We start from the raw sequence: 22,010 nt of genomic DNA, 5'->3' as shown, positions 1-22,010 counted from the left end.
TACTATAGTACATAAGTTAGCAAATATGTACCATACGAGTTATACGTTTAAAAGGAGAGGGTATTTAGATGTGTTTTTTTAATAAATAATTTTAAATTGAACAAATTCTCATATGCGTTTTATTTCCAGACGGCCAGAGAGCTCCGCGCCTGCCCCATCCGCAGTCGGGCAGGCTGTAGGCAGGCGCGCCGGGCGGGGTGCGGCCGGCCCCGTCGCACCGCGCCCCGCCCGCACACCAACGCCAGCCGGTGCGACGCACACCAACCGACGTCTTGTACCGATACCCGTATTCTTAACGCTCGGTTATCCTATAAACGTTTAAACTGACCAACTTAATTGTATACCTATCCTAACCGGAGTGAGCGACGGGATCGACATGCGGGAATCGTAGTATCTCAACAGAGACGGAGAATTTATTCGAAAAGAGAATTCGGGAAGTCCGGGTGATGCAGTATTTGATTTGTATTGCCCCAGATTCGAAATCGGCTTCTTCTATCCGTTGTCGGCACCCAATGGTGCATAGGGCACTGCGTCATATTGGCACATTACTGTTAAGTACGCAACAACGTATTCCATATGATTATTGTTTATATAGTACATGTATTAAATGGCGATGTCAAATAAATATTTGATTGGGAAATCGCTGATATTTATTTGATCCTCGCTGGGAATCGAACCCGGGGCCTTCAGTGCGGTAGCCGAATGCGCTAACCACTACACTACAAAAGCGGATGGATATAGGAGAGGAATATGTTATTTATCGATTTGGCATCAATTTTGTGAAAAAATGTGATGAAAATAAAAGACTCGTATAAGACAAGTTTTGAGTTTATGAATGTGAACACGGCTAGTTTCGAGAACTATAAATGTTCTCAAAACTAGTCGTGTTAACATTAATATACTCAAAACTGGTCGTTTATTAGTGGAATATGCTTTACGAGATGCAGAGAACGCGAGGGAAGGGCACCACTGCTAAATGGGAAGGGAAACGGAGAAGACGCTTAGACGAGAAGGAGAATACGTAGCAGCGATGGTTGTGGCACTCGGGGCTGCATACCCGTACGATTGTGCTTATGTGTACTAGTCCCTAGTGGATAGAGGTAGTCAAAAATTACTCGGAAGAGTGTTAATACAGGAAAACCTCGATATAACGCAGTACTTGGGGTGAGAGGGTGTCCGTTTTATAAAAATAGGCTTATAATAAATGGAAAAACTTTTTTTTATATGAACACGTTATACGTCTTCTTCAAACCCTTATCCGCACCCCGATGGTGCATAGGGCACTGCATCATATAAACGCAGTGTTATCTTTGTCGTCAACACATGAAGGAAAGGTGATCAGCCCTCCGCTTCAGGTAATATGGAATAAATATTAGAGTGAAAGTCACCCATATTTATTTTGACCCGCCTGGAAATCGAACCCGGGACCTCCAGCACGGTAGCCAAACGCGCCGACCACTACACTAGTCGAGGTGGAGTGCGTTATATCGAGGTTTTACTGTATAGAAATAAGAACAACCAACAGAATATCGTCCAGAATAACAGAAGTTGGGACGATGTTGTCTTCCACTTTGTTGTATACTCCGGTATTTGAGATGATGGAACCGCAATGGATACTTCTAGGTTTGCATTGTGCCCGCGACTGTGAGAATTCATTTAAAAAATGAAGAAAGTTAAAAGAGGAAAAACTGTAAAGGCGGAGACTGACCGGAGCATTTCGTCGTAACGTCGCTCGCGGCGAGCGCTCCCCTGCAGATGGAGCGCTCGGCTCGCTGCGCTGACTGCCCGAATGCTGACATCATAACGTGGTACGTTACCACCAAATGCTCCGGCCAGTCTCCACCTTAAGCTAAGCTAAGGATATATTATATTATATTATATTGAAAAACGTGTGATTCTATAGTTAGTGTATACATATTAATTATCGTATTTATTTATTTTCTCTTTTACTACTTTCCATTTATGTGTTTATATTTAAATTTGCGTAGGAAGTTTAACTGTCCGCGTACTCGCAAAACTAATCTACGAGGCCGCCGGGCAGTTCCATCCCTAGCTTTGTGCGGTCGTCCGCACCCGATGGTGCATCGGGCACTGCATCATATAACGGCTGCGTCATCTCGATGGATATGTACAAAAGGGAGGGGTGATCAGCCCGGCACCCTTTCAGGCACCAGTCCAGGGTAATATTCGATTTTTAATTAATATTTTATGCCGAATGGATCGGCCACAAGACAAGAGGGTTTCCTGCACCAAATAGTAGAGGGGACGATCGTGGGAATAAACGCCAGAGGACGCCCACGCCGCCAATACCTAAGTGACTTATACCAAGGCATGGGCTGCTCCACGTATGAGGAGCTGAAGAGGACTTCCGAAAATAGGCGAGAATGGCGAAAGAGATGTCATCTGTTGCTACAGACCAATCCGCAGGATTGAGACCTTCTTCTCCGTCTTAATCCTCATTGCTGAGGGTTGTGACCCTTGCAGAAGCAATGACTCTTCTCCAGTTATCCCTTGACTGCGCTGCACGTAGCGCTCCAACCACTGAGGTGCCTGCTGCTGCCTTAATTTGATCGGTCCATCGTGTGGGGGATCTTCCTCTCCCTCTCTTTCCCTCCAGGCTACCGATCACAACTAGTCGTTCCAGGCTATCCTCGTTGCCACGCGCAACGTGTCCAAAGAACTGGAGAATCCGTCGGGTACAGATATTGGCCAGAGACAAGCCATCCAAGCGTAGTTCCTGGCGAATGGACTCATTGGTGCGTCTAGCTGTCCATGGAATTCGGAGCATGCGCCTCCAACACCACATTTCGAAGGCATCAATTTTTCTCCTTTCTGCTGCTTTTATAGTCCATGTTTCAGCAGCATAGAGAAAAATGGAGTGGACCAAGCTCCTGACAAGCAAGGATTGAGACCAGAGAGAGATAATTAATGTTTTATTTAGTAAATACCACTTTTTATTAAAATCTGACCGCATACGGTGTTTGAAAATGATGCGGAATACACCAAAACACGTTTCATAGTAGATTTTAAGAAATAGTGGTATTTACTAAGGAAAACAATAAATAAAAATGGATAGATTTTATCACAAAGTTACTGCCGAATCTATTAATGTAATTAATATTCAATTATTTCATTCATTGATTCGGCAGTGACTTTGTGGTAATATCTATTAATTTTCAATTTGAACTCGGTAAATGGAGGGTCCACGAGGTGTGGGCAGGAGGCAGATCTCCCGGCTCCGGAATATACCAGACTGGACGGGGATCAGGACTGTCTAGAGCTGGAGAGACGAGGACAACTACTCTCGAGCGATAGTCGACGTCAGGGGGACTGACATGACACGAACAAAAGAAGAAGAATCGCCACTATTTTTAACTCTGCTGTGATACGCGTTTCGATGTTATCAAACACAGAATGCGTCGAAACACAGGTCGCGATGAATTTTAATAAATAGTGATTTTGCACTTACCCCACACAATGGTGCATAGGGCACTACGTCGTATCGACGCAGTGTTATCTCGATCTTTGCTGGACTGATCACTCGCTTGAATGCTTCCAAGAATTTTGATGATTTGCAAAAAAGACCGCATCGTGAATACAGTGGAAGTTGCCCGGCGATGCCCTCAAATTTCTGTGTTTAATTTTAAATTATTGGTACATATACATATTGAGGTTTGTAATATACCAAGTTCAGGTGTAGATATGTTTGCTTGTACGCGGATATTTAAAACATTATAACATATAATATAACTGTAACGCCTCCGTTCAAACACAAATAAACCTCTTTCGGCTTCAAGTATTCGCAAATCATCATCTTATTAACACATTTCGGACAGGTATTTTTTTACACCTGCGGTCCGCTGGCGACGGAAATTGATAATTGTGTCCAAATAGACTTTAACCGGATCCACGCAGCTCGCATAACCGTATTTGTTTTAACAAAACATGCCCCATACGCGGCTGACATAAGCGTTTGTGTTTTTACATTGCTCCAAGTTTCGAACCTCAGATCAACTTGGAGGGATTTTTTCATTTGGATAAAATAATACGTCAATCCTTGGCCTTATGACATCTGTTGAAATATCTGACTAATAATTTGTAACATCTCAAGGATAAATAAAAGAACAGATCCCTGATTTTTCTTGCGGTCGGTAATTAGTCCGCGCCATAATCACGCCCTATATCTGTCTCACTCTCGACGCTACGCATCGCCAGTGGGTAAGAGTGACACACGATGCGTGCTTTGATTTGTTTATGTTACGATCTAATTTGTTTATATTACGATATATTTCAAGAATAATGTGACACAAGTGTATTATAGAGTACCAAAAAGGCACAATGAATCCCATTGAACGTTTTTGTTTAGGAAAATAAATCGTTTCTTAACTAAATACATGATAAAAGTAATCATTTAAAAAACGGCGAAATACCGCTGCGCACGAGCGTCTCTTAGGAACAAAGTTAACGCCGTTAAAAGGTTAACCTTCCTCTCCCGGTAATATGTATTCAAACTTGACTTCAAAAATGAGAATATCAATATGTATAATATAATAGATACGGGCTCACAATTTTTGTATTCCTCCGTAATACTTTAACGTGTAATATAAAAGTATTATAATATAAAGTTATTCATTTGCAGCGATGGAAATAAATTGTTAAAAAAAATCAAGGATAGAATCACCAATACACAAATGTTTCTCAGAGTATGCGTGCGTGCCGCACTTTACGTACACGCGCACTCAACTTTATACTGTTTCCGATGATCTCATTTTAGTTGCGCACAAGTCGTCGTTCAGGGTGGACGTGCCGCTACGCTAGCTATGGCGGCTATTTGCGATGTATTTTTTTAAAATCTTTTTAAGGTGCTTACCAGAGCTGCTAACATTACAAAATTGATACATTTCCATCCCAACTATGCTCAATAAAACCAACATTTAGGAATATTTTCATTGTTCCTGTTTTTCCTGTTTTTAAATCACATTTTCATATGGTGTACAAAATACATATCACGGGGAAGATTTTAGCATCGTAAGGGAAGAGTTGACGGAGAGATTGGTACATTATATTCATATAAAAACATTAAATGATTCCTTCTTTAGGAATGTTTTTGCCTAGAATTTTCGCTCATGAATTACATGAAATTATAGTAACTTTAAACGTAAACAGTAAATCCACTCACGAGTAGACATAGGCTATGAAACTTAAAAAGTTGAAGCCTGAGTAGGGTCATGATAAGTGGTGTTGCATAAGCAGATTTCAGAGTCACTTGGACGTTAGGTAATTTTAAAAAAATATATCTTTTCTGCCTTTGAAATGAGGCCAGCGCGGAAGGTAAAAATACCCTTTCCGACTGTTGTGTGTCGATATTCTGAAACTGAAGGAATTGGATGGAGAACGAGGCGTTACGAAAAATAGTCAATTTGAACTCGATATTAACAATATTACCCTTAGATTATAAAGAATAAATATTAAAATACGTGTCTATAATAAAGTAGTCTTACCCAAAACCTGCCTTCCTTATTAATAAAAATTATTTATATTTTAAAATCTTTGTAACGTCGCATATAGATTTAAAAATGTAACCGAATTTGATTCGTTTTTAATTTTTTTCTATGTAACACGCGTCAAACGTTCGGCGCAAACTGATTTCTGATAAGCGAGCGCACAGTTGTGAAAGTGTGCGCATAGTTACTAAAGTGTGCGCCAATTTAAGAAAGTGTTTTTATTTGTGAAAGTGAGCGTATATTTGTGAAAGTGTGCGCACAGTTGTGAAAGTGTGCGCAAAATATTGTGAGTACAAGCTGACAATTGTACAAAACTTGAAATCGCACAAAAATGTAGAATGGGTAACGAAGAGGCATCTCGTTTACACCGATGCTTAGGCATCGGTGTAAACGAGAAGATGTAAACGAGTGCCCTAAGGCACTGTTCTAGATTGTTTCCGGGGAATCTAACTCATTATCTTACCAGTATGAAATTGCATCCCAATCAGTTCATTTTTGCCTGCATCATCGTCATGACGTGTTACATAGATTTTTCAAAATAAACTTCTCTATTATAAATATGTCAAGTCATAGACAATGTAACTCGTGAGATAAGACCATAGCTGATATAAATATTGTGTATTTAAAAAAAAACATAATTTCCCTGGTGATGAGTGGTTGAATGTCTCACGAAATTTACATAAAACACCTCCTGTATACATATAAGAATACTGGGTCATCTGGAATGTTAAGTTTGTGTATGATGGTTTGTATTTGATGGTTCGCCCGGAGCGTCTCCTTCGTGGCTGATAGCTCCGGGAAGTTTACACCTCTCTCCTGGATGGACGCACTCTTCCTGCGCTGACATGGGACTGCCAGTGATCCCGTAGTTACCCCTTTTATACTAATGGAGAAGTGACCCGCACAATTAGATACGCACCATACACTAATTGAACCCGGAATCTCCAATTTAAATGTATAAATATTTTTGCATATTTTGTTGTATCATGGGTTGGGTGTGATTTAGTTCCATCGCAAATGGGAGATTTAGGAACCGAGGAAGTCTGACGAGAATGTGGCCGGTTGGATGTATGGAAGTCGAAATAATCCGCGCTGAACAAGCAAACCTGTGCACAAGAATAAACATGGATTCTATCCTCTCTTTCTACCCCCGTTTCTAACACACGACCTTGCTCCTCTGATTGATGTTTTTAAAAAACGTAAAATATCATCATTTATTTCATTTTGAACCCTTTCCACTCTGACCATTTTTCTTCATAACTGATCAGCCACTCTGATAAAAAAAAATGCGACGTTTTTCTACCATTAAAATAAATATTTTGGTCCTCTTATTTTGTGACACCCTGTCTGGCAATTCGTATGACCATGTTAATCAAGATTAACTATATTTATCTGAAATATTTTTTGGTAGGATATAGTCGGGTGATAGAGAAATCAGTGATTAAAGTTATACCTGCTGTGGGCCAGACATTGTGGCCCACGGAGCTGCCTACTAGAATCATACGGGCCAGAATGTCTGGCCTACAGAGTGGTAAGAGTTAAGTATTTTAATTGTTTTCAAACCTCGCGATTACATTTTTGGACCATTATTTTTCTTCCAATCAGAGCTGCGTTGCCGGGGGTTTCTCGGGTTACCACGCCGTGTTTCGGAGTCCATGATCAGGTGGCGCCGGTAGGAGGGGAGTGTGGAGAGGGTTGGAAGTTTGGTCGGATGGTGTCGCTGGAATGTTGTTTTGCAGACCAAAGAAGAGGTTTCTCTGCGCTAGTCATTATCGCTTACTTGTGATGTTAAATTATTTTTAAAATGATCTCTGAATGTGACAACGAAATGTCTTCAACTCAAAAATGTATCGGTAAATATATCATATATATAAAACTCACAATGTCAGTAGAATCACTATGTGTCATATTCCTATACGTGTATATCAAGTGCATTTGTTACCATTATAAGTACACTATCAGTCCGCAACCTTCCTGCTGCTCCGGGAGTCTCCTCTACCCATCCGGACGTCCTCATACTCGTATTGTATCTCAGCCGACAGTATTATCTATCCACTATGGGCCTCCCTGGCAAGTGCTGCCACTCTCTCCAGTCCGCGACCTTCCTACTGCTCCGGGAGTCTCCTCTACCCATCCGGACGTCCTCATACTCGTATTGTATCTCAGCCGACAGTATTATCTATCCACTATGGGCCTCCCTGGCAAGTGCTGCCACTCTCTCCAGTCCGCGACCTTCCTACTGCTCCGGGAGTCTCCTCTACCCATCCGGACGTCCTCATACTCGTATTGTATCTCAGCCGACAGTATTATCTATCCACTATGGGCCTCCCTGGCAAGTGCTGCCACTCTCTCCAGTCCGCGACCTTCCTACTGCTCCGGGAGTCTCCTTTACCCATCTTTACTTTGAAGATAACTTTATATATATATATGTACATATATATGGTAGTGTATAGATGTTGTACGTACGGTATTATATATATTTAGGAGATGTACAGAGCAGAAATAAAATTAATATGAATATCGGAATTTATGTACTAAAATGTGTTTTTATGTATTAGAATATATTGAAATACTTAATACATTTAATAAACACTGTTGTAAAACATATCTGGCTTTATTATTCTTCGTCCCAATTTCAACACATCGCTCACTCCTTTTAACGTCATATAACGTCGCATAAACCCAACTTCTCAGTGATCAAATGAAAACAACAAATTTTCTTAAATAAGTATATATTTCAGCTTTTTATACATTTCAAAGAAATACATTATAATTCGCATAAACCAATTAGACAATCTCAATATTAGTATCTCTCTTGAGGCATCATTTTGAATTACGGCTTATACTAACACCTTAACGACCGCATGTGAATGTATAAGATATACGCCTACAACCGCACCCATGGCAATTTTGTCCAAAAATTCATCTGTAATAAACATAGAGGCAAAACTATCCACATTTTCAGAGTTTTCCCCACACTGACACACTGACGCTCCACAAAGCTCTGTTTTGTGGAGCGTCAGTGTCTGACCAGTCCATGTCATCAACGTCCTCGGCAGAATCATCTTCAGAATCACTCAAAACCATTTGTATAACCCGAGGACCTCTTATAGCTTTTCCAATTATTCAGAACCACTTTCCACTTCACTGTCTGTCACTTCTCTCAATATGATCTTCTGAAAAATATCCAAACCAATTCGGTTGGATAAAAATGATCACAGACACTCGGAGATAAGATTTGAAATGGGCCAATCCAGGTAAAATTTTAGAAATGATATACATACAAACGTTCATAAAATCAACTTGTAGCCGTGGCACAAACCTTTTTAAGTAGCGTGAATTTATTTTCGAGTAAACAAATGTCTCCATTTACTCAATAGATGTCCATTGAGTTTAAAGAAACTACTATTTTTTTAATTTAATTTAATTTGTGTTTTTATTATTTACACAAATATTTCAATTTCATACTATTTCTGTGAGCCTAAGGGCGTTTGTGCACTATACGGAATTTTACCGTCCGGCACTTCAGTTAGTGTGATAAAACGATGATTGGCTTGTGCTTTTGTCAATCTTTCTTCGGATCAGTGCGTGAACACGCTGCGCATAATTCCATCACGCTAAACTGTCGTAATCGCTTTTATTTTTCAAAACCGGACTGCTGGACGGTCGAATTCCGGGTAGCGGACAAGCTACCTAAGCGGCTCATTATTACATTAAAACCCGCCATAACGCGGGACCGGTCGCTAAGGTGTTAGGATTTGTATATTTTGATTTGACCTATTATTACCTATACATATACATATACTTATTAATACTTCCATGAAATAAGCCTAATACACATTTTATACTAGATTTAATATTACCATATTATCAACTCATAGAAAAAGGTTGTGTATTTTTTTACAAAATGAAGAAAAAAAAACATGTTACTGGGTAGCTTAGATTAGAAGTAATACAAAGTATTAACGGTCCCAAAGTTCTCATCACAATCGCGGGTAACAGCGCATTGGGGACAGAATAATATAGTTTGTTTCAGCAAAAATATTTTGCTGTCAGAATGTCGGTCTGTTTGACAATAAAGAGAAGAAAAAGGATGGTGATGCATTAACTCACAATAACACACCACTCACAACTGGCAACCATTCGCAATTACACACAGTCACAACTGGCAACCATTCGCAATTACAGTCACAATTGGCAACCATTCGCAATTACACAGTCACAATTGGCAACCATTCGCAATTACACACAGTCACCATTGGCAACCATTTGCAATTACACACACACAACTGGCAACCATTCGCAATTACACACAGTCACCATTGGCAACCATTTGCAATTACACACACACAACTGGCAACCATTCGCAATTACACAGTCACAACTGGCAACCATTCACAATTACACAAATTTGGTCACATCAACTAGCAACCATTCGCAATAAGACAATCCTTCACAACAGATATTCAAATGAACCATGGTACGTATTCACAAAAATGAATAAGACACATATTATTTTATTTTTTGTTTCGGCATTCACTTTGTGGTAAGACATGGTGAAATAGTAAAAAAAAAATACTTGCTTTTTTACCACTTGAGTTTATTTTATTATGACCACTAGTTTCGGAAGCTACGCTTCCATCTTCAGGTCTAAATATAAACAGTTTATATATACACCTGAAGATGGAAGTATAGCTTGTCATAATAAAATAAACTCGAGTGGTAAAAAAACGAGTGTTTTTCTTTTACGAGACATGCGTTCACAAAAATGAATGGTGCTCGCATGCACATTCGCAACGCCTGCCGTTGGTCTGTGCGCGGGTGGAGGGCTACTAGGGACACTTCCTCTCCACCTGCCCCTTGCCCGCCTCGTCGTACTCCTGCGAGGAGATCCACATCTGCTGGAAGGATCCGATGGAAGCCAGAATCGACCCGCCTGCAAAACAATACGACAATATGTTACAGCGCAATAATTCTAACAACTATGACCCCGTGCACTTGCTAGGTACGCGGGGAATGTTCTTGTTATTTTATGTACTCATTTTAAAACAAACAGATTTTTTGAGTCTACTAAGTAACAAAAACGGATAAAAAAATTATATTGTGTGAATTGTTTCGCCTTGTTAGGGCATTATCGAACATTCCTTTGATAATGCCCTAACATTATCAGTTTTTACAGTCTTGTACGGACAGAAGACGTCTCGTACACCATCCCAACTGTTTCCGTAAGGGTAAGCAGAAAGGATAAAACGCCCTTTTACTCTATCGTTCATAAAAACCACGCTTCTTCAACTTCTTTTTTTCCTTTTTTTTATTTCTTTAATTCGTACATTCGTTTGATAATGCCCTAACAAGGCGAAACAATTGTCACAATAAAAAAATTTTATGCGTTTTTGTTAGTGAAATACAACTTAGTAGACTCAAAAAATCTGTGTTTGATTTAAAATTAATACATAAATTAAAATGGAGTTCTACAAATTAAACGCCAAATCAATAAATAGTGTTTTTGTTATTAGACCCAACCCTTATGATATTGATACAAAGGAAACTGATTGCTGATAAAATAAACCGATTGCATCCTTAGGAGTTATTATTACTGATACCCGACCCCGTAATAATATATGTGGAGGTCCTCACCAAAATGTTACATTTCCATTATAAGTGATTTTAAGTAATCAGGAATTGTACCTTGTGAAATTGTTACGTTTTAGTGCGAACACAGGAGTGGTCACATTCTGTCGCAACTTTAATTAAGATTTTGATAGAATACAGTCAACAGAATAGATTTGTATTTAATGGATTTTTTGTGCAATATTAAAAAAGTAAAAGTCCACATATCATTCCAGCAACGGAGAGAGAGCCCTAATCTAACAACTGAGTATATTATTGAATTGTGGTCTAAATAGCGCCTTTGAGCAAGTTTAGAGGCCATATAATTATTATGCTAGAAAGAACCGTCTCTAAAATTTGGAATGTTTACAAAAAAATTATGAAAGTCCATTTTTTCTCGTTTAAAAAAAAAAACAAAAACAAAAAGCAACTTAACCGGTTAACTGCCAAAAGCGTCTTAAAGTGCATAAATTTTAGTGAACGGAGCGCCGCTCATACAAAAATTACATTTTAAGGCGCGCCGTTTTAAATGGGCTTTTACTAAAGATAATCGATTATTTAAAATGTACAAATATATTGAACGCACAGTGACATCTATTGAGAATATCTTTGCATACTTACATACTACATAACAGAATTTGTTTTTACCACTTTAAACGTAAATTAAAGAGAGCTTTGTCATCGGAACAACTAATGGCGCTCAGGGTTGTCCAATAATCCCCGAGTTGCCGTCACTGCCGAATCTGATGACAGTGATTTTAGTGTCGATTCTGATGATTTTTAATTTTTTTAAATCATAGTGTGTATGTGTGTATACTTTTGATATTAAACTAACATAAACATTTTGACATATAATTTGTGACAAATTTTGTGACAACCCTGCACCACGAACAATTAATTTTATGATTATGGATAAATGACTGCACGACTGGCGCACTCTTCATTTATTTGGTAAGTTTTATAAATAAACGTTATTACACTTTCAATAATGATATGTTTAAAAGGTTTTATTTTTGTCGTAAAATTCGCGTCGTGCTGTGTACCGCCATACGTGTACCTGACGGCAGTTAAAAGGTTAAATAAAAGAAAATAAAGGCAAAACATTGTGTGGGAAGGGGCTCACCGATCCAGGCGCCGAAGCGGCGCTCGGCGCTGCCGTTGGCGGCGATGGTCTTGAGGCGCACGGAGGAGGGCGTGCGCGAGGCGAGGTCGCGCGCCAGGCGCTCCGCCCAGCCGCCGGCCAGCGTGCCGCCGCCCGTGACCACCACGGAGCCCCACATGGCGGGCCGCATGTCCATGTCGCACATGCCCACCGCCGTCTGCACCAGCTGCGAGGCGCCCATCATCTGGTGCTCGAACAGCGTCTCCGCCAGCCGGAAGCGCTCCGGCCCGAAGTCCTGGTGGTAGCCGCACGGCAGCTCGTAGTGCAGCGCCGGCGACCCGCCCGCCACGCGCTCCTCGTACGGCGCCTCCGACACCTGCACCACCGTGCTCGTGAAGTCGTTCAGCACCTGCACAACCTTCATTTTACTTCTAACCCACATAGCCGGCAAAATGCGTCCAAAAAGCATTGGAAGAGGCCTGCATCCGGCAGCGGACAGATGGCTGATAAGAAAAAGATAGTCATATCCTTCACTCGCATTGTCTAACTAAATATAAACCGGGCTGCATTAAATATAAACTATGCTGGCCCATCTGTGCAAACAAATTTTGCGCAAAAAACTTTTCATTCCTTGCACCAAAGATATTTAATTTGCTGCCCGAAACCATTGAGAATTCCAGTAGTGATCGTGTCTTTAAGAACAGTGTCCGTCGATGGTTGCTTCTCGTTGGAGGGGACAAGGTAGAAAGTGAATTAATTGAAGTCCAGGTGTAATTATTTTATTGTAAAACCTTTATACTGTAAATTGTTATTGTATGTAATGTATATAATCTAATAATTAAAAAATAATAATAATAATAATAATGAATTGAATTAACGTGTTAGTATTTTGGTTCAACACAGGCCATGCCTAAAGAGCCGTAATACATATAGTAAAAAAAATTTATGTATCTGTGAAATAAATATTTTTAAAAAAAATGAAAAAAACTACATTCTCCCCATAAATTTGTCTTTCTTCACTCATTCATTCCACATGTCTAAACTACCTCAACACAACTGTCTTAATTCTATCCATAGCGCTCATCTCAGCCTTGCATTCTATCCTTAATTCACCATTTGAACATCGATCATACATTGTTTCTCCGCACATTTGTCTGCATTGTTTATATCTCATCAAATATATACCACTCCTCTAATGTGCAAAGGCAAATAGCCACAAGTTAAAAATAGTAGTTATGAGATAAACGAATTTATAGTTAACTTAAAATGACGCTTTTTGCCAACACATATATCAAATTAATCCAATTTTGCGGCTATTAGGATAATGAGTATCTCGGTAAAGGAAAGAGATAGAGAAAAATCTGTAATTGTATATGATAGAGGCCAGTTATAAGAATGCTTTAAGCCGTGTTAAGCCAAACAGCCGCAACTTGAGTTACGGCTAGTTGCCTTTACACATTAGTCCTGGACCCCACAATTAACACCGGACTGACCAACTTGCATCGAGTGAACGCTGCATAGATCTGGTGCAGTGACCTCTGCACCAGGGTCAAAGAAATGTTTTATTAACACATTGTTGTCGGGAGGTTTTGTCCATCAACCCAGACCCTAATTATACTCTGGCAGTCTGCCGCCCGACCCTCAGTATACTAATCACAAGTAGCCGCAACACCCAATTCCCATCTGTACAATGTTTGCAGGCGTCTCTCGCGCTCTACCTAAAGTAAGCAAATAGAACGCTCGCAAGCGTCTCCCACTCTCTACCAACAGTATAGAAAAGACGCTTTCAAGCGTTTTCCGCAAGCGATGTGTTAAAGTGTGTCACTATTATTTTGTCATTTAGTATAGGAAATATAATATGTAATATCGCTCACTCCTTTCAAGAACGTCATAAATAAAAAATTGACAATTTTCAGTTGTGCCTGTTTTCGGAATGCACAGAAAATGTACTATATCCCAACCAAAAACGACATATTTTTAACTTAATATTTACCCGCTACAGGGCAGAAAGTGTTGTTTTTGCATTTTGAAGAAAATGTATTGTTTAATTATTTTTTTAAATATACTAAATATTTTTCAAATGGAGAAAAACCTTCAGGTTTTACCTAAAAAGATGTGTTGCACAGTAAAAAGTTCTATAAGTGGCTCCAAATTAATTTTTAATACGTTGTATTATATTTTTAAACTTTAAAAACGTTCTCCTGAAAAAAAAGTTTTTTGATTTGTGACGTTCTCGAAAGGAGTGAGCGATATGCATTATATAGGAGTGTCACCTGTCTGGTCATGTACTCCTGCCAGGAGGCCGTGAGTCCGGCGGGCATGGGGCGCATCGTGAAGCGGGCCTTCTCCTTCTCCCGCACTTGCTCTTTAGTCTGGAATTCAATCAGCAAACTGAACATATAATACTACATAATCCAATTTTGTGCACTTCCTTGAAGCTAATTCTTATTAGGCTGTGTGATCTCAAAGGCTATTTCTATTGCGGATTATTTCCCCGGGTGTGGATAGTACGAAGAATAGGCCAGAAATCATGTTGGGTGCCGGCACGCGGTTGGTTCTCCCTATTTAACCTATTTTATTTATTGATTTGGCGTTTAATGATGGTAGAATTCCAACTCCATTTTATGTATTAATTTTTATCAAACAGATTTTCGGAGTCTACTGAGTTGTATTTTATTACTAAAAAACACATAAAAATTCATATTGTTACAATTGTTTCGCCTAGTTATGGCATTTTCAAACGAATAATAAAAATAATAGTAATTTGGATCATTTTTATGGCGCCATTTTCATAAAATACTAACTGAAGGGCGCTTATAAGGACATGGATAATAATAATATAATAGGATGATGATGATAATGATATATAAAAATTAAATGGATTAAAACGTTATTGAATAAATAGAATGTTATTCGTATTAACCCTTTAAGTGGCAAGAGATAATAGTAAGACTGTTCCCGGTAGGCCATAATATTTCGACAAAAGTAAAATATAACTAGATTATATTTTTCGTATATATGTTTAAGGGATATTATAAAGACTTGCCAAATACGAACACTGTGTGAAATATGTACATATGTATAAGCATCAACTTTGTGGATCATTGTAATATATTACTTGAAGAAATAAAAAATGACTGTTTTTTTATCCACTCACATTTTTACTAAAAACCAACTAGTTTTGGCAACAACCTGTTGTAACAACTAGTATAATAAAAGAAAGTAGCTATAAAATAAGTAATAATATAAGTAGGTGGTATGGACATGTGGAGCGAATGGATAGCGAGAGAATGACTAAGAAAATATATGTGAAGAATGTGAGAAGGAAAACAGAACGTGGATGACCGAAAAAGACTTGGCACGATCAGATCAATCAGAACCTAAAATCTGGCGGTGTCAAAAGTCTGCGTAATCGGAGGGCATGTATGTCTAGATGTATGGATGTGAAGGAGGCGAGGAGTGTATGTCAGGACAGAAGAGTGTGGCGTTCCATCCTCTCTGCCTACCCCTGCGGGGAAACGGCGTGATGGTAGTAGTAGTAGTAGTAGTAAGTAGCTATAAAATAAATCCTGAAGAGGGCAAGAGGTTGTTGCCGAAACTAGTAGGATTTTAATAAAAATGTGATCAAAAAACAAAGTCATTTTATTTTTCCAAATAATATATGTACACGTGTTCCAAACTTGGAATGATTAGAAATAGTGGCAGACCTGTATGTGCGTGGCGGGCGTGAGGGGGATGGCGAGCGTGCTGAGCAGCGCGCGCGCCTGCTGCGCCAGGTGGTCCCCGCCCAGGGAGCTGCGCACGGACGCGGCGCCCAGCGCGTACCCGTCCAGCACCGGCACGGCCGACGTGTGCGTGGCGCCCGAGTCCACCACCAGCGCCGTCGACTTGCCTGCAACGTCACCACACACCTTGTTGTCAACCTTCCTATAGAGCGCACAAGCACTACACCGTCCGGCAGTCCAGTTAGCATGATAAAAGGGATGATTGATCACGGTGCGCGTAAATTCGATCACGCTAAACTGTCGTAATCGCTTTTATTTTAAAAAAATGGACTGCTGAACAGTAAAATTCCGTGTAGTGCACAAGCGCCCTTACGGTGCTAAGAACTTCCACATGCAACGGTGATACGTATTTTGTACACTGTATGAAAATATCATTTAAAAACATGAAAAATGTGAATATTCCTAAATGTTGCTTTTACCGACCATAGCTGAAGTTGAAATGTAACAATTATAGTTCTGGTAAGTATCTGAAAACGAGAAAAAAAATACATCACAAGTAGCGGCACGGCCACCTTGAAGGACGACTTGCGCGCTACTAAAAGGAGATCGACGGAAACGTATAAATATAAATCATAACAATACGCGTGTAAGCGTAGCACGGCACGCTCGCACACACTGAAAAACGTTTGTGTATTGTGTATCGTTTATATCTGTCGCTGCAAACGAATAACATTACATTGAGAATAGTTCTTAAGAAAAATAAATATAGCAATGTAAAAAAAATGAGAGATGAACTAAAATGGTTATCTGTAAGAAGAAGACTTAAATTTAATATGTTGATATTTATACATCAATTTTTTCACAATAAATTACCAAAATATTTTAAGGATAAAGTTGTCTTAAACAAAAATTGTCACGAATATGCTACTAGACAAAAGGATAAAATAAGACTACCATTATTGAAAAGAGCTGAGTTGCAAAATTGCTTGATGTATAAGGGTTTAAAAATGTATGATGAGATGCCTGAATGTATGAAGAATGAAAAGTGTCTGAAAGAATTTAAAATAAATGTCTAAGTTACTGTAAGGAAATGTAAATATATAAAGATGATGTAAATGTATATAATAGTTTATATTAGTTTTAATATAAGCTAACTTAAGAAATAAATAAAAAAAATTAAAAAATTAAAAAATTACATTATAAAACATTTATGTGTAATTATATTACAGAGGAATATAAAAATTCTGAGTCCTTTCTCCTTCTGCTTGGTGAAGGCCTTGTGACCTTTTTTTTGTTACTGCGGGATTTGGGCATTGGGGATTAGGGTGGTGGAGGAGGAGGAGGTATAGTAAGGGGTGACTGACAGTTGGCAAAGGCGGCGAGCACGTTGTACTTACACAGCACATACTACAGCGTCGGGTGGTGCTAGACAGGAGGAGGAGGAGGTATAGTAAGGGGTGACTGACCGTTGGCGAAGGCGGCGAGCACGGCGTTCTTGACGAGGAAGAAGGCGGGCACGTTGTACTTCTCGAACATGAGCTCCGCCAGCCGCTCGCGCGCCGGCCGCGAGGCCCACGGCGTCTCCGAGAACAGCGTCGGGTGGTACTCGCTCGACGACTTGATCACCTGCACACACACACACACGCATTTAGGGTTTTAAAAGCACTATTAACTTTGTGCTGTGGTAATATAACCACTCTCCTTATCATTTATTGTTCACTTCATGTAATAGTGCATTTTGGCGGTCAAGCTTTAAGGAGATTGTGGCGACACATTATGTGCGCATTTTTAATTAGATCCCATAAGTCATGATGGGTCGGACACAAGTAATGAGACAGAAATATCGTTGAAAAATAAACAGAACAGACATAGGAGTGCATCCATACTCTCAGACAAGCTGATATAATGACAACAGAGATAAACTGAGTGAGTGTTCTAGGATTCCTAGTTCCTACCTTGGCGTAGGAGTAGTCCAGAACCTTCTCAAACAGGTCCCAGTTGTCCACGCTGCCGTCCTTCATGTAGGACACCACCTCCATCCCAGGCCGCGGCACATTCAGGAAAGTCGTGTCCACGTAGTACCGCATGCTGCTTCCTGCAAACCACACCTCTGTATAACTATGCTGGACATATCAACACATTGTTGTCCTGTTCATCAACAGCCTGCCGCCCGACCCCCAGTATACTAATCACAAGTAGCCGCAACACCCAAGTCCCATCTGTACAATGTTTGCGGGCGTCTCTCGCGCTCTATCTAAAGTAAGCAAATAGAACGCTCGCAAGCGTCTCCCGCTCTCTACCAACAGTATAGAAAAGGACCCTAATTATACTCTGGCAGTCTGCCGCCCGACCCTCAGTATACTAATCACAAGTAGCCGCAACACCCAATTCCCATCTGTACAATGTTTGCGGGCGTCTCTCGCGCTCTACCTAAAGTAAGCAAATAGAACGCTCGCAAGCGTCTCCCGCTCTCTACCGACAGTATGGAAAAGGACCCTAATTATACTCTGGCAGTCTGCCGCCCGACCCTCAGTATACTAATCACAAGTAGCCGCAACACCCAATTCCCATCTGTACAATGTTTGCGGGCGTCTCTCGCGCTCTACCTAAAGTAAGCAAATAGAACGCTCGCAAGCGTCTCCCGCTCTCTACCAACAGTATGGAAAAGACGGTTTTAAGCATTTGCCGCAAACAATATTTTAATGGCCATGAGGAACAAAGCGCAACTTTAAAGAAAGCGCAAAAAGATCTTTGTGTTTTGGAAAATGTAAATGCTTGTTTATTCAAAATCCTTAATCTCCTTTAATTATTCACTGATTCCTTGAAAATATCCAAACAACATTGCGTTCAAATATGCTTATAAACATATCGCTCACTCCTTTCAAGAACGTCATAAATCAAAAATTGACAATTTTCAGTTATACATGTTTTCGGAATGCCCAGAAAATGTACTATATCCCAGCAAAAGAGACATATTTTTAACTTAATATTTACCCGCTACAGAGCAGAAAATGTTGTTTTTGCATTTTGAAGAAAAGGTATGGTTTAATTATTTTTTTAAATATACTAAATATTTTTCAAATGGAGAAAAATCCTTCAGGTTTTACCTCAAAAGAATTGTTGCACAGTAAAAAGTTCAATAAGTGGCTTGATATTTATTTTTAATACATTGTGTTATATTTTTAAACTTTAAAAACATTCTCCTGCAAAATCAAGTTTTTTGATTTATGACGTTCTTGAAAGGAGTGAGCGATATAACAGATGACAGTATACATTTTTTTTTAAATACATTTTTTTTTCCTGCAATAACAGAGCCATCTGTTGAATGTAACAACAATTAACGAATTCTTAACATTGCTCATAACCAACAGAGTGCTTTTTGACATTTTAAATGTGTTCAATTCAATTGTTGTTTCATAGACTCAATATTTTTGTTGCTTCACAAGCATTGTAAAATTGAACATATACAAAATGTGTGCTTTCTGTGTTCTTTCTTTTCTAATTAACCAGACTGAGTCACAGCAACGCGTGGCTGATTTACAGCCACATGATGTGAACATTCTCTGAAGAGAAGTAATTCAAAATTTGATGGAACGGAGAAAACACTCTATAACCTTTGTGAGCGAACGGTTTTACATATTGCTCACTCCTTTCAACAACGTCATATATCAAAAATCATCAATTTTCAGTTGTGCATGTTTTCAGAACGCCCAGAAAATGTACTATATCCCAGCAAAGCGGCAGATTTTTAACATAATATTTACCCACTACAGGGCAGAAAGCGTTGTTTTAACATTTTGAAGAAAAAGTATTGTTTAATTATTTTTTTATATAAACTAAATATTTTTCAAATGGAGGAAAAACATTCAGGTTTTACTTAAAAAGATCTGTTGCACAGTAAAAAGTTCAATTAGTGGCTTGATATTTGTTTTTTATAAATGTTATTATATTTTTAAACCTTAAAAACAATCTCCTGATTTTGGTTATGTGACGATGTTGAAAGGAGTGAGCGATATGCTCTTTTCTCGAGATGGTTTTATGGCGGCAGACATCGCGTCGGAGCATACTGGGCAGCGATAATAATACATTCTTAACTTTAGAATCTAAAAGCTGAGTGCAGTTCCCATTTTTGAGGTTACGTTGTTCGCGACATTGGTGTGGCACTCACCGGCCTGCGTGATGTTTCCGTCGGGCGCCTTCTGCTCGGGGTCGGGCAGCACGGAGGCCGCCTCGGGCCCCACGCCCACCACGGCCGGGATCTCGGCCTTCGGGGTGTCCTCCTGCGCGTAACCGACCCGCAGCGTGTGGTGTCCCGGGTCGAACACCAGCGCGCCTATCTCGTCCCCGCCGTACAGCATCCCGTTGGGACCGCTCATCGCGAGATCGGCACTGAAAGCGCTAAAGTTGCGTATTTACTTCGTTAGGACAGCGCCGGAGAACGGCATCAGGACGCGGGACTCTAGGTATTGTATCTTTGACAGATGACGTTTGTCTATGGTCGAGAATTAGACGCTGCCATAGACAAAATAGTAAACATATATTGTCTATTTTTTAAGTACCTACTTTAATCTCCTTAGGTCTCAATCTGTTGATCGGTCTACAGAAACAAATGACATCTTCGCCATTCTGGTCTATTTTCCGATACTCTCTTCAGCTCGTCATACGTTGAGCAGCCCGTCTTCGTATAAGTTACTTGGGTACTTTTATAATTAGCAAAAATAAATGCCAAAAAAATATAAATATTTATTTATAGAATTTTTGACACCCCATACATGCCGCATGAAAACATTAATCGAATAAGAAAAGGGCCTTTGACAAAAACCCTTATGTTAGGTTAGGTTACCGGGTAGCTATGCCGGCAAACAAATTTTGTTAGCGTGCAATTTTTTTTCATTTATTATTTTTTCAATTCTTCGCTCTGAAATATTTTTTTACGACGATCTAATATTCTCTTTTATTTGTTTTTATTATCAATTGCTAATCATTTGAACTCGTTCGTAACAATAACTTTTAAAATTCAAATATTATTCTAACGAATGAATTTAACGACACTAGAAATAATTTATTCCTCAACTATCTGGATACGACTAGATAATAATATTTTACGTTTTCATCGGCGGAGGGAGAGAAAATCCTAAATTGATCATTTTAGACGTACGGCACCTTTATTTGAGCACACGACAGTCGAGCGACTAGCTGTCACACGTTTATAAGTACACTAAGAAATAATAATACAATAAAATATAAAGCGTTCGTAAAATATACACGTGTTTGTGTACAAAGGTACGTCTGTTCACAGTTATTTTACCTCGAGTTTTTTTTTAATTATTTATTTGGCAGTATAAAAAAACAACAACTAGTATATAATCTTTGGCTACAACTGCAGTCGCTAGACTGTTGTTCTGACGATTTAATAAGAATTTTCCATAAAACATTTTCCAATTAGAATATTGGACTTTTTTGAGTTTTTTTTATTCTGCAGTAAATATATCATAAAATCCTCTGGTCCCTATCACCCAAGTGGTGCATAGGGCACAGCATCGAAGCGAAGCGGCGTTAGCTCGAAATAAGAGTGGAATACTCTTACGTGCATGAATTGGGATGCAGATGACGTGAGTGAAGCAGTTCAGGATGAAGGCAACTACTGCTAAATGGGAAAGGAAATGGTGGAGGAATAGGTACTATGGGAAAAGACAAGGAGAAAAGCTGCTACCGCTAGGGCACTCGATATTGCATACTTGTATTCGTACAAGCTTTTGTAAATAGTACACTCCTAATGCCCTTCAAGCGCAAGACTATTCACCTTGCCTTCATGCAATTAACGATCAAGATAACACAGCGTCAATACGATGCAGTACCCTATGCACCATTAGATGCGGATGAATGTCCAAGATGAATGAACAAGAAGAATGTCCTTTAAGAAATCAGCGAGATTAGAAAATACTTTGAAGTTTAGTCTCGAACACATATTGCATTATGTATTACATAGGGAACCTCTCACAACGATTAATTCGCATAATTAGCAAAAAAAGTGGAAAAGTTGCTCCCTTAACGAGTGAAATTTAACAT

At 39.4% G+C, this 22,010-nt stretch overlaps 2 protein-coding genes across 5 annotated transcripts in view; one reads left to right on the top strand and one right to left on the bottom strand.

Annotated features, from left to right (window-relative positions):
- LOC148305860 (uncharacterized) overlaps positions 1 to 8,039 on the top strand; it is a 38,529-nt gene extending 30,490 nt beyond the window's left edge. For 2 of the 4 annotated variants that reach the window (XR_015838085.1, XR_015838086.1), the window contains 2 exons: positions 130 to 5,864; positions 5,914 to 8,039. Coding sequence is in view for 2 of the 4 variants with exons in the window: in XM_088265924.1 (XP_088122050.1) it covers positions 130 to 179 (50 nt within the window). In the remaining 2 variants the exon portion in view is untranslated. Of the gene's footprint in view, positions 1 to 129; positions 5,878 to 5,913 lie in introns of those variants that run through there. The other 2 variants (XM_088265924.1, XM_088265925.1) reach the window with 2 other exon arrangements.
- Positions 8,040 to 8,219: 180 nt separating this feature from the next.
- Positions 8,220 to 20,439, bottom strand: Bap55 (Brahma associated protein 55kD). The gene is made up of 7 exons (XM_088265923.1): positions 20,110 to 20,439; positions 17,897 to 18,036; positions 17,408 to 17,567; positions 15,924 to 16,108; positions 14,490 to 14,588; positions 12,238 to 12,625; positions 8,220 to 10,440 (listed from the first exon to the last, which is right to left on the bottom strand). The coding sequence occupies exons 1-7, from the start codon at positions 20,315 to 20,317 to the stop codon at positions 10,337 to 10,339; spliced, it is 1,284 nt and encodes a 427-aa protein (XP_088122049.1). The 5' UTR covers positions 20,318 to 20,439; the 3' UTR covers positions 8,220 to 10,336.
- Between the last annotated feature and the right edge of the window lie 1,571 nt (positions 20,440 to 22,010).

Source organism: Brachycentrus maculatus, unplaced genomic scaffold, assembly GCF_059751285.1.
Source record: "Brachycentrus maculatus isolate JH-2025_06_01 unplaced genomic scaffold, ASM5975128v1 h1tg000259l, whole genome shotgun sequence".
NCBI classification, from domain to species: Eukaryota; Metazoa; Arthropoda; class Insecta; order Trichoptera; family Brachycentridae; genus Brachycentrus; species Brachycentrus maculatus.
The sequence above is the reverse complement of the archived record's forward strand: the minus strand, read 5'-3'. Positions and strand labels throughout refer to the sequence as shown.

Bases quoted from the DNA above. Each gene is read 5' to 3' on its own strand.
- Bap55 (XM_088265923.1), bottom strand. From the start codon at position 20,317: ATGAGCGGTCCCAACGGGATGCTGTACGGCGGGGACGAGATAGGCGCG. The intron at 18,037-20,109 runs GTGAGTGCCACA...TGTGGTTTGCAG, and splicing joins CGGAAACATCACGCAGGCCG to GAAGCAGCATGCGGTACTAC. The intron at 14,589-15,923 runs GTCTGCCACTAT...ATTGAATTCCAG, and splicing joins CGCCCGCCACGCACATACAG to ACTAAAGAGCAAGTGCGGGA.